This window comes from Pseudophryne corroboree, chromosome 5 (genome assembly GCF_028390025.1).
Source record: "Pseudophryne corroboree isolate aPseCor3 chromosome 5, aPseCor3.hap2, whole genome shotgun sequence".
NCBI lineage: Eukaryota > Metazoa > Chordata > Amphibia > Anura > Myobatrachidae > Pseudophryne > Pseudophryne corroboree.
In genome coordinates, this window is record NC_086448.1 from 748,254,783 (window position 1) to 748,268,549 (window position 13,767).

The 13,767-nt window shown below is 44.5% G+C and overlaps 1 protein-coding gene across 2 annotated transcripts in view; it reads right to left on the reverse strand.

Moving 5' to 3' along the window:
* Positions 1-5,037: 5,037 nt before the first annotated feature.
* Positions 5,038-13,767, reverse strand: part of CFAP418 (cilia and flagella associated protein 418) — a 37,264-nt gene continuing 28,534 nt past the window's right edge. For both annotated transcript variants that reach the window (XM_063924139.1, XM_063924140.1), the window contains exons 5-6: positions 11,598-11,693; positions 5,038-9,781 (exon numbers count right to left, since the gene is read on the reverse strand). In XM_063924139.1, coding sequence (XP_063780209.1) covers positions 9,622-9,781; positions 11,598-11,693 — 256 coding nt within the window. In that variant the 3' untranslated portion in view covers positions 5,038-9,621. The remainder of the gene's footprint in view (positions 9,782-11,597; positions 11,694-13,767) is intronic.

Sequence of the window (13,767 nt, forward strand, 5' to 3'; positions counted from 1 at the left end):
AGCTGTAAGTGGAGATAAGTTCCTGTACGAGTCCAACGGATGAGAATCTGCGCCTGAAGGAGTCGAGCATGAACCTGGTATATGGAACTGCCTCGAAGGTTGCCACTATCTCGTCTAACACCTGCATGTATCGGAGAACCGAAACCACCTGTAAATGCCGCAGTGTTCAAATTCGGGACTGTATGTCCTGACTGAGGAAGAAATACTTTCTGGTTGTTGGTATCGAATAAGAGTCCCAGAAAATTATTATTATTATTTTTTTTTTTTGAGAAGGAAGCCAAGACGACTTTTGGACAATTTATTATTGAACCGAATGGCTGTAGAGTCTCTATTGTGAAACGCAAGTTCTGTTGAAGAATCAACTCTGACGGTATCCTGAGTAACAGATCATCCAAATACAGAGTAATGTTGACTTCCTGACACTGCCACCGCATGGTCCATGATCTTTGTGAATACCGGAGAAGCCGTGGATAAGCCAAAGGGAAGAGTATCAATAGGAACAAGCAGATAGGCGTCTTATGTCTAATGAAGCCAAATATCCCCCTGGTTCCATGGCGATGATAATCGAGTGGATGGAGTCCATTCTGAGCTTTTGTTGAAACTAACAGTCTAGTTTGTCCACGAGTACAATCCCCGACCTCTCTGCGGAGTGGGAACTAGAAAAATTTTACTTCATTTCGTAGAAGAGTGGCTGTTGCATGATGAAAAGCTCGACATCTGGAGGGACCGTTTGGAAGAGAAGAGAAGAACACACGATATGGGACTGGTTCCTCGAGATCTAACGTATATCCTTTGGATATGACCTTCGTCACCCACCTATCTGGTTTCGACAGGAGCCACCCTTCGTTGAACTGTAGTAACCGAGTCCCAACCGTCACTGCTCCCTCCGGTGTCATGCAGTAGGTCTGTCGGAAGGTTTACTTCCACCTCTGAAACTCTTTTCATGGATATGTGGAGACAGCACGAAAGGAATGGAACTACCGCTGTCCTGTACATGAAAGGAATGATCCCTTGTAGTATTCGGTTTCGGAGGAACCGCCAGAAGAAAGAGGCTCCTGCCCTTCTGTAGTAGCTGAAATAATCTTCTTTGATTCCGACCCAAAGAGAACTCACCTTCAAAGGGTACCGCCGCCAAGGTCTGTTTGGAGTCACAATCGGCATTCCAAACCCGAAGCCAAAGAGACCGTCTTGCTGACACTGTCAAGGCAGAAATACGGGAGCGCCGCGTAGTAGAATCAATCAAGGTCTCACCCACATAAGTAAGCCGAAATTTGTTCTGCTAATTGAATGTCTTCTGATGGATCGTCAGACTGCATTCCAGATATGATCTGTGTTAGTCAGTCATCCGCGGCCCTGAGGATCCAAGCGCCAGCTAGAATCGTGATGAAGAAAACAGATTTAGGCATTGCTGCCATCGTCCTATCTGTAGGATCTTTCAATGTCACCGACTGTACCGAAGGAATAGCCGTAGCTCCTGCTAAATGGAAAATGGAAGCGTCTACCTTTGGGGCTGTTTTCTGTAAAAGAATATAGAAATTTTAACTTCTGAGGGACTTGGGAACGAGAAACCGGCTTAAGTTAGGGCTCCTTTAAAATATCCCTGTTAGTAATAGTCTGACGGATGGTGTCTATCAGCACTCTAACACCTGAGCTATTAGACCAATCACTTTCCCAGACCGAAACTTCGTCCCACTCTGGGTCTACGTCCCCATTTTCCCATGGAAATGACTCCAACTCCTCCCCCATAAAGTTATAGCGGGCAACGGTTGTGGCCGTGTTGTATCAGAAAAACTGCCGGCAGAGTTTATAAACTTGTTTAGGGATTGAGTTAAATTAGTAATACATGTGCCCATATTTTTTGAGTCCACAGAGACAGGTCCGCAGAACTTCCCTGTTGGACCACCCCAGATGCACCAGAACATGTCCGTTCACATTGTACGCAGGCAATTTAAACCCCCGAGGGTGTCTTCCCCCTTGTAGATCTGTCTTTTTTTTTTTTTTTTTTTTTTTAAACAAATGCACTACCAAAGAACTATAAACACAGTAGAGTAGTGGACAGTATTGTGAAGCATACTGTGTAATTTATATTGAAACAAATACTGTTAACTTTAATAGAAATCCTCTAGGTGACACTAGGATTGAACCCAGGTCCCTCTATACCACAGATCTCTGTATAGAATAACACAATGCCCCCAAAGTATACTTGCTGTTAGGTGATCCCCCCTGAATAAACAGGGTGAGTAGTACTGAAACATTTTCCAAGTTGTGTGCTGTGTGCTGCACCGCGTCCCCCGTACTGCCTCTGGAGAAAATGGCGCCCGGCTCTGTAGACGCTGGATCAGAGTGTGTGAGGTAGTGCAGGGCGGGAATCCCTTCTTTGAAGCAAGTAAGCGCCGGGTAGCTCAGCATAGGCGCGCTATAACCGGAAGTCTGCAGATTCTGTGTTCGGGTAGCGGCTCCCGCGCACCGCTACATACAGCGTGTCTCTTCGGGAAGCGGCTCCCGGGTGCCGTTACCTACAGCATCTGTTGTTCTAGCAGTGGCTCCCGCACGCCGCTATGTACAGCGGCTCGATCGGTAGTGGCTCCCGCGCGCCGCTACTTACAGCGGCTCTGTTCGGCAGCATCTAGTAAACCCCCAGGGAGTGACTCCACTCTCCCGGGCTACTCAGAGGTGACCCCCCTGTAGCAGAAATAAATAAATGCTTGTGCGGGAGGTTGGGGGGGGGGGGGGGGGGGGGAGGGATGGAGGGGGGACACTCAAGTAATAAAAATAAAATCAAATATATATATCTATATGAAAAATATAGAAAGATATAGGGAAGGATAGACCAATACTGTCAGAGACAGATTGTGTCTATCCTGTACCTTCTCACTGCCGACTTCTTAGAAATAGGAATCCAGCCCCAGTGACCGAAGTATGGTGACCTCCAGCGGCAGATTATAGAGTGGGACTTCTATCTAACCCCACTCTAGTAGTACCTGTCACCTGTATACAGGGACTAGGCACTCAAATCATAAAATAAGAAAAAAAAACCTAACTAAAATCTTCAGAGAAAAAAATCTGTGTCTGTACTCCACAGGCACAAAACAAAAACTGAGGTACTGGCTAGACAGGAAGGAGATGGGAGGGGTTAGAGGGGGAGGAGTCAGGTTTTAATAGTTCTGTGCCAAACTCCACAACCACACACCTCTAACCCACAAGTAATGGCGCAGCGTCCCCCAGATGGATGAAAGAGAAATAGTAAGACTATAAAAATAAAATAAGAAAGCTTAGGGCTGCTAAAAACCAGCAGCCCTCTGACCATGGTCCGGCTCCTGCAGCACCAAACAAAAAACTGATTTGTCTAAGCAAGGAGGCGGAGATATATGGACGGGCCCGTTGCATGCTGGGAGGCCGGAAAAGCTTTGGCCGATTGGTGCAAATCCGCTGTCGCTTCATCATATGCCATTGTTATCCTGTGGACCCTGCCGGAGAAATATAGGTTGACAGATCCACAGGCCATTGTACACTGAACTCACTGACATGTTTGTGGAACCAGCTTGAGCTGATGTGGAATGCTATAGTCGCTGTCTTTGTACACAGCAGCTGTGCGACAATATACAAATGGTGCAGGAGGAGTCTTGTGTAAACACACGCCAACTGCAAGCTTCTCTGATCCGCTGCTGGGTCCGAGGACACAGCGTGGATTCAACTGCAGGAACCTCAACCCTCAGGTTACTCAGGATGTCCCGTAAATTTGATGTAGCCGGGGCCACTGGTTTTCTGGAACATTTCCCCCAAATACCAGCACAATGTCACTCATGCTGCGGCAGTTGGGACACTGTGAGCAACATACTGTAGCGGCCCCAGATCTTCACATGAGTGTGGGTAGACTGTGGCCATAAGGGGATGCACACGGTCAGCAACAATAGGTCTGTGGCATTTAAAAAATGCTCAATCTGGCTAATATTTTTTCCATTTTTTATTATTATAAAATTATGAAAATAAGAGCTATTTAATCCCAATTCAGTATAATTTTATTAACAAATATGCACATTTGTAAATAAAATCATACTGAATAGAGGCTGAATAGCTCTTATTTACATAATTTGATGCAGTCACAGCCCAGGCCGGTGGGCAATCTTATTAGAATCGCCTATCGCAGCAGCCCCCCTGGCAGCGCCTGTAGTCGGAGAAGAGAAGGGGCCGCAGGAAGACTGGCCGATACTTCTATACACAGCCTGGCTGGCAGGAGGTGGGCCGAGCTTGGCAGCAGCTGGTAGAATCGCTTTCAGCAGCTGCCAGCAGTCTCTTCTGACATGGTCCCATCAGATGAGACCATGTTAGGGCAAGACCAGTGTGGCTTATTCACGAGATGCGACCCCATCGAGCAAGCGGTTAAGGGGTCCATTGTGTGCGAAGAAAGCACTCCTTTTACCATTACACCATCTCCACCAGTCTGAACGCTGACACAAGGCAGGATGGAACACTGGGGAGAAGTTATAAAGCAGTGATAAGTGCAAAGTGATAAAGCACCAGCCAATCAGCTCCTAACTGTCAATTTACATATTGGTGCTGACTGGCTGCTGCGTTATCATGTTGTTTATGTCAGATTCTGACCCTACCACCTGCATGAAATCTGATCACACTATGCACTTCAGTGTTTGACCATGCTACCGCCAGACCCTACCCGCTCTGGCCTGGCCGGAAGTTAGAACAAAACAGAGAACATTACACACATCTGGTTACCGTCCTTATTGAACCATCCTCATATAATTGTCCCTTAAGAATGTTTAAGCCATGTAACTTTATGTCCGCTATAATATTGGAAAGCAGGTGCTGATGTACATGAGTGCTAGTGTATGTATTGCATTTACCCATCTGTATATTTAAAATAAAATAGTAACCCTTTCTTTACTGCAAGAAATATAGAAAAACAAAATATTGGGGTTGTTCTTCAAGAACTTGATTAATAATTTGCATTCGACCATATTCCACTTTTACACATGCTCGGTAGATCTTTCCCAAATGTATAAGGAAAAAGAATATTCATCATTATTTCCAATATATTTATTTTTTCACACTTCTGACAACAAGTTCAGTAAGTTTGTCTCAGAGTTGTTCCACTGTAACACCGACATGATGGTATAAGAAGTAGTCAAATCAAAATTAGGGCCAGATTCTGAGCAAGTAACTTTGCACCTAGACAAACCATGTTGCACTGCAGGTGGGGGAGATATAGTGTGTGTACAGGGACTTGTCCTAACTGAAATCTACATTGCAGTATAAAAATAAAGCTGGCCAGTATGTACGGGCAATGGGGGTCATTCCGAGTTGATCGCTCGGTAGCAGTTTTTAGCAGCCGTGCAAACGCTATGCTGCCGCCCACTGGGAGTGTATTTTAGCTTAGCAAAAGTGCGAACGAAAGGATCGCAAAGCGGCTACAAAAAAATGTTGTGCAGTTTTAGAGTAGCTTCAGACCTACTCAGCGCTTGCGATCACTTCAGACCATTCAGTTCCTGTTTTGACGTCACGAACACGCCCTGCGTTCGCCCAGCCACGCCTGCGTTTTTCCTGGCACGCCTGCGTTTTTTCGATCACTCCCTGAAAACGGTTAGTTGACACCCAGAAACGCCCATTTCATGTCAATCACTCTGCGGTCAGCAGTGCGACTGAAAAGCTTCGCTAGACCTTGTGCTAAACTACATCAGCCGATGTCAAAGTACGACGCGCGTGCGCAGAACTGCTTTTTTTTTACATCGTCGCTACGCAGCAAACATTTTCAGCTAGCGATCAACTTGGAATGACCCTCTTTATGCAGAAGCAGCCAGTATTTACCCTGCATGCAATATAAATAATGTATTTGCACCCTTTGCATTGCAACATGGTATATCCAGGTGGGTATCCGGTTTCTATGTCGACAAGAATTAGGTCGACAGTAACTAGATCGACAGGGTCTCTAGGCTGACATGTTCTACAGTAGGTCAACAGGTCAAAAGGTCGACATGAGTTTTTCACATATATTTTTTTTTTTTGAACTTTTTCATACTTTACGATCCACGTGGACTACGATTGGGAACGGTAACCTGTGCCGAGAGCAGCGAGGCACCTTGCCCGAAGCATGGCAAGCGAAGCGGTGCACTAATTGGGGTTCCCGGTCACTGTACGGCGAAAACGACACCAAACAAGATTTTAAAAACTCACGTCGACATTTTGGCCTGTCGACCTAGAATCCCTGTCGACCTAGTTACTGTCGACCAATAGTGGACCTGTCGACCTTCAATACCACACCCATCCAGGTGCACAGTTACTGTACTTGCATTTTTTTTTTTGCTAAACTCGCAACTCAGAATCATGCCCATAGTCATTAAATAAACTTAGTACAAGTTGAAGATACTATAATCTTTTTTTAAAGTACAAAAAAACTTAAAATGCTTTACAGTGATTATACTATATACCTTTATATGAGTTCATACAATACATTTCCAGAATTAAATCCTCATTTCATTGTAAGGAGCTAAAATAATTGATGATGGCCATTTCTAAAAAAAAAAAAAAAAAAAATGTGACTTGCTAAAAAAATGTTTTCTAAAAATTAAGGGGGTAATTCCAAGTTGATCGCAGCAGGATTTTTTATAGCAATTGAGCAAAACCATGTACACTGCAGGGGAGGCAGATATAACATGTGCAGAGAGAGAGAGATTTGGGTGGGTTATTTTGTTTCTGTGCAGGGTAAATACTGGCTGCTTTATTTTTACACTGCAATTTAGATTGCAGATTGAACACACCCCACCCAAATCTAACTCTCTCTGCACATGTTATATCTGCCTCCCCTGCAGTGCACATGGGCCCTCATTCCGAGTTGTTCGCTCGGTATTTTTCATCGCATCGCAGTGAAAATCCGCTTAGTACGCATGCGCAAAGTTCGCACTGCGACTGCGCCAAGTAACTTTACTATGAAGAAAGTATTTTTACTCACGGCTTTTTCTTCGCTCCGGCGATCGTAATGAGATTGACAGGAAATGGGTGTTACTGGGCGGAAACACGGCGTTTCAGGGGCGTGTGGCTGAAAACGCTACCGTTTCCGGAAAAAACGCAGGAGTGGCCGGGGAAACGGTGGGAGTGCCTGGGCGAACGCTGGGTGTGTTTGTGACGTCAACCAGGAACGACAAGCACTGAACTGATCGCACAGGCAGAGTAAGTCTGAAGCTACTCTGAAACTGCTAAGTAGTTAGTAATCGCAATATTGCGCATACATCGGTCGCAATTTTAAGAAGCTAAGATTCACTCCCAGTAGGCGGCGGCTTAGCGTGTGTAACTCTGCTAAATTCGCCTTGCGACCGATCAACTCGGAATGAGGGCCATGGTTTTGCCCAATTGCTAACAAAAATCCTGCTGCGATCAACTTGGAATTACCCCCTAAATCTCTGGATATATCGGTAGATTTATGCCGGGGAGGTTGATTAGTGTTCTATGTATATTTGAAAGTACATAAAATCTTTTTTTTGACACATACATTTGAATTAACTCTCCTTCTTCAGCAACTACTTTTTTTTAATACATCTGGGCGGTAAATGACCGATTCGACTCGACGATGATCGAAGCAGGGCATAACACTTAAGGTGTTCTTTTTCTGGAGCAGGGTCCTCTATAAATATCGCCTTATAATCTTTAGACATTAGAACAACACCTCTTCTTGTGACAGCTCCTTTTACAATCAGATTTAAATTATTTTTAAATTACTGTAGTGACAAATTATTATTTTTGAAACCTTTAGGTTGTTCCTCTTTTTAGATTAGTATTATGGTTATTATTATATTTTTAAGTATTTAAATTTATAAAATAATTTATAACTAAAATTGTACAAATATGCACCATGTGCCTGTGTAGGCTAAATATTAGATGAATGCTTATCGGTGGTATCAATATATTCTCCTTTATGTGATTCATTGGGTGACCTAGACCTCTATAAACCAGTAGCATGTGTGAATGGTGGAGTTAAGAGATCCTAATAAACCACCATATTTGAAACCTTTTATTTTATCAAGTTTAATATTTAATACATTGAAGACAAGTTCTATAAAATGCTGCATAATAAGATAATTTAAGCTGTTTTAAAGTAAATCGTATACTGACTTATTAAAAGTGCACTCATTTGCCATATATGATACATGAGTACTATTGTCAAATTCACAACCTTTTACTTTGTCATTTCAAATAAGCAATACTGAAAAATGAGGCATCGTACAGATGTGTTCTCTTACATCTATGCTCCGCGTGCTACAAGTCATGTTACTCATAACGTGTGAGTGCCGTGTGACTCAGTAGCACCGAGTGTCTTTTTTGTGTTTTTGCAGCGAAAATAGGTCTTACGTGCAAAGTAATGTAATAGGACGCACAAGCAGCGTCTGCTGATTAAAATGATACGCGGCTTGCCTAACTTCTGTGTGACTGCGACTAATGCTATGCTACAGTGTTTTCCATGAATGTGACATTTTAGATGCAGATAGAGCCACAATTACACCAAAATATAGGCATGCAACATATCATGAAGCTGCTTGTGCGTCCAAGTACATTACTTTGCGTCAAAGACACCTTTTTGCAGAAAAAAAACGCAAAAAAAAAACGCTCGGCGCTACCGAGTCCCGCCACCGTATGGCGCAACTTAAAGGGCTGTTTAGCTTGACTGCAGCAGCACAACTGTACATAAAAGCGTACTATATAAATAAATTTGGTATAAAATACATTGGTGATATAAGAATTTATCTGTTGCATCTTTGGTAATGTATTGAACATGTTTACAAGGTTTGGACCTTTTACACGGTTGCTCACACGTAAGACCGATTGGTGTTCATCCAACGATGGCAGCATGTGATTGGCTGAGCTGGAGAAGGCAACTTTACTGGACAAATTGTATGCTGACTAAGGCAGCATGACACTCTATACCAGACCTGGCCAACCTGTGGCTCTCCAGCTGTTGTAAAACTACAAATCCCATCATGCCTTGCCACAGTTTTGCTATTAGGGAATGCTAAAACTGTGGCAGGGCATGCTGGGATGTGTAGTTTCACAACATCTGGAGAGCCACAGGTTGGCCAGGCCTGCTCTATACATTGCAAACTTTTGTCCAGGGCCCTCTTACTTTGTCTGGAAAGACTTGTTTTATCTCCAATTGTAAAGCGCAATGGAATATGCTGCCACTATAAATGTTAATAATGTACTGGAGAAGGCGGCATGTGATTGGATGTTTGCTGGAGAAATCAGCATGTGATTGGATGAGTGCTGAAGGTATCACGTGACCAGCTTGCATTAATCATACGCACCAATCTCGCAGGCCTGCTAACAGTGGAAGGCTATTAAGTCACCAGGCAGCTGTGACATTCTGTCTCTGAAGCACCAGGCAGCTGGTTCCTAATGAGTCAGTGATGTCACCTCTTCCTCATGAAGGCGGCTAACCATGTTCAGTCAACACTGGGCAATGTGTGGGGGCAACAGATATACATATTAAGTGTCTCCTGAACCATCATGTACATAAATAAGACCTTTTTAATGTGATTAGAAGATCCATTTCCCCCTGTATCATGCCATAGCACACATTGCAGTCACTCTTACAATACAGCCAGTCTTCATGCTGGCATCTCACGCCGAGTGCTTGCCACAAACCCATCGCAGCTGCTGCTCGCTGGAGAGATCAGTGAGTTGGTGGACAGACCTCCAGCTGCACTGACATGCATAGGCTCGCGTTCCCTTCTTTCTGATCATCTTGCATTGCAGTTTGCTGTGCTCTGGTACACTGTTCCTGTAACAAGACAAGTGTTACATGATAATGCAACTTACAGAAAACCATTAAACAAGGGAAAAGAAATTGTGAGAGTAGCGTAACAGAAGTACGCAACAGAATGAATCAACAGTATTTACAGCAATGTGATAGGTTGATACATTCACCCGATAGGATTGCATATTGCAATGGAATCCTGGATGGTAGATCACAAATAGATTGCATTCAATATGTGATCCGTCAGCTTACCGACACCGGGATCCCGGCAGCAGACCGACGCCGGGATCCCAGCGGGGAGGGGCGAGTGCAGCAAGCCCCTTGCGGGCTCGCTGCGCTAGCCACGCTGCGGGCTCCGGGTTCTATTCCCACTCTATGGGTGTTGTGGACACCCACGAGTGGAAATAGTCCCTGTTGGTCGGGGTCGGGATGGTGGAGGAGGTCATTTGACTGTCGGTCTCCCGACCGCCGGTCACATGAATACCACCCATAATCAACCTGACGAGGTACTAATTAAGTCACCTGTGTTTAAGCACGGATATCCTTAAAACCTGGACTGTTAGGGTACCTTGAGGAGTGACCTTTTTGAACCACTGCCTTAAACAGAAACAAGATGCTGGTGCACATAATATCGACGCCGGCATCCTGATCCTTAAAATCCTGACAGGGGCGAAGTAAGTATGCTATCCCCTCTCCCTTACACTCTACCCCTCCCTTCCTGCAACCTAACCCTAACCTCCCCATGGCAGTGCCTAAACCTAATCCCCCCTCCCCACAGCCCAACCCCCTTAGGGGTGTGGCATGGAAGGTAGATAGTAACTAGGTCGACAGTGTCTAGGTCAACCACTATTGGTCAACAGTAACTAGGTCGATAGGTTCTTTAGGTCGACAGGGTCTAGGTCGACAGGTCAAATGGCCGACATGAGTTTTGAATGTTTTTTTTTGTGTCGTTTTCTTTGTAGAGTGACCGGTAACCCCAATTAGTGCACCGTGTCCCCTCGCATGGCTCGCTTCGCTCGCCATGCTTGGGGCAAGGTGCCTCACTTCGCTTGGCACAGATTACCGTTCCAATCTTAGTCCACGTGGATCGTTAAGTATGAAAAGGTTCAAAAAAATTAAAAAATCGTGAAAAACTCATGTCGACCTTTTGACTTGTCGACCTAGAACATGTCGAGCTAGGGACCCCGTCAACCTAGAAACCCTGTCGACCTAGTTACTGTCGACCAATAGTGGTCGACCTAGAGACCGGATCTCCCCCTGGTGGTGCTTAACCCTAAACCCGACCCCCGCACCCTAAACCCCCCCAACCCTAATCCACCTGATATACTTACAGTCAGGATGGCTACCGGGATTTTGGCGTCGATCTCCTGACGCTGTGTGGATTCAGGCATCTGTATTCTGACAGGCGTCGGGATTCCGGCATCGGTATTCAGACTGCCGGGATGCCGAGAGCCGGTATCTTAACCACATCGCATCTTGCGGCTACATTTCACCTAAACTGAGCATCTGTCGCACTAATGGCAATGTTCTGTTTTCCTCCATTATAGCAGCCGACGTCTTCTTCACCCTGGAGAGTTTTGTCTTTGTATTCACAATACTTTGCTATAAGAACATGGCTGAGGATTTAAATAAAAAGGTCATAGTGACACAACTCAAACTCACCATTTTATAGTTTTGTATTTGCTGGTTCCCTGGGGCGAACAACATGGCTGCCTCTTCAAACAACTCAAAAAAAGTTATAGCGTTTAGATCGCTCTCCCTGGGACTGAGAGGAAACATTCTGCACATTTCTGGTCATTAAGTTACACTTAGCTTAAGTGCTGCAATCTTGCAAAAGTACCTGAAGAAAAGGTAGTCACAGGATGCATCCCACTTGTAATCATCAAACGTCACAATGGTAAAATCACAGCTGGTGCAGCGCAGCTGGTTACACGCTCTAGTGGGAAATAGAATAACAAAATACTCAATCTCAGTGGTTTGCAGAACATTGTATTACGAACTACTGTACTGTAGATATGTAATGCTGCAAGATTATATCAAGCAACTTGCTGCTTGAGCATGATATAATCTTCAGATGAAAAAAACGTAAACTTATATTAGCAGAGGGTTTGTGCAACTATTATAATTGTCTTTTGGCAGCATACTGGAATAGTATTATCATCATTTATTTATATGGCGCCGCAAGGGTTCCGCAACGCCTAACAAAGTAGGACAAATGCCTGGTATATTGATATTGCACTATCAGGGGACAGGACACTGAAATAATCATCAGGGTGGCAGAAACTGAGGGCTAGGTGTCATTATAGGGAGTATGGAGTGGAAAATAGTTTAATAAGCCCTATACACTGGACGATATTACTGAAAGATATGAACGATCTCGTTCATTAATGAACAAGATACCGTTCATATCTTTCTGTGTGGAGGCACCAGCGATGAACGATGCGCGGCCTCACGCTCGTTCATCGTTGGTGCCCCATTGCTTGTGCATGCAGGCCAATATGGACGATCTCGTCCATATTTGCCTGCACTGCTATGGAGCTGGGTGTCGGGGGGAGTGAAGAAACTTCACTCCCCCCGTCACTGCCCCCCCCCTTCCTGCGGGTCGCCCGTCGGCCGTATCCGCCGTCGGGCAGCTCAGCGGCGGATCGCATAGTGTGTAGGGCCCTTAAGAGAGGGAAAAGCACATGGGGAAGAAGGCCCTGCTCATGAGAGCTTACATTCTGGAGGGGAAGGCCAGACAGACAGGGGTACCTGAAGTATGGGAACACCAAATATGTTCATGTGCAGTCTATGATGCAGTCTGGCTACAACACAAATGACCCTGTCACATACTGGAAGATCAAGGTTAGGTGGGATCTAACCGTACTGACACTCGAAGGAGAATCAGGACCGTTATCTGCAGTGCACAGTACTTCTTCTCTTTACAAACGTCAGGCAATTCTCTTAGACACTGAACTCCGCACAATGTTCACACTGAATGATGTGAGTGCTAGGAACAGATAACTACCAATGGACCCCAATTTGTTTATAGACAGCCCCTTTGCAGAACACGGGCACCATATTGCTATAAGTAATAAACATCTATTGCTAATCATATATGAAGAGAACTTCTTATAGCATTCACAAATATACAGTAGTGGCCAAAATTGTGGAAACCTTTTGTAAAATGTGCATTTTGAAGTTTAACAGCTTATAGCACTAATATATTTTAGTATTATACCAAAAAGCACACATCATTACAATCGCAATTTCATTTAGAAGATAATACAACATAATACAATGAACTTTATAATAAAATGTTATATTTACTGATGTTATATGTAGTTATGCTTAGTTACCCTGTAGACTTGTCCGATATTGTCTTCAACTGTGAGTCACTGTTTTCCTGTTTTGATTATGTGCATATGTACTCTGTAATTGGGTGCTGCGGAACCCTTGTGGCACCATATAAAGGATAATAATAATAATATTATTTTGAAAACAGTTACACATACTGAACTGCGGGAAATTACATTTCTTAGTTTCTCACAATATATATTAGTATGTCGTTGGGAAGCCTTTTGCTGCAATTACGAAACTCCCAGCACTGGTGGCCAGTGGGTCGGGACCTTTGACGCGCCGAAAGTGCACCCGCATCAGAAGGCACATCAGGGGTGGAGCATAGGGAAAAGGGGCAGAGCATAGTGTCACTCCCGTTTCCATCACTGTGGGGCCGTGCCCAGGCTCTCTGCCCTGTGAATAGATGCGGTGTGCATAGCATCTATTCACCTGCTGCTTACCCACTGCTCTGCATAGTTTCTGCTCCCTCTAACTGCTCCCCCATCCCTACTGCGGGATACTCATGTATTTGCTGCTATTTAAAGTGCCATTGATCACATAAATTCATCCTACACCTTTTGCTGTCATACATTATATACCCACAGCATAACACTAACTGGATGCTTCACAGTAGGTGTTGTGGACCCAGGTAGCAATTCTTCTGCGGACATATTCTCACTACCAAATATAAA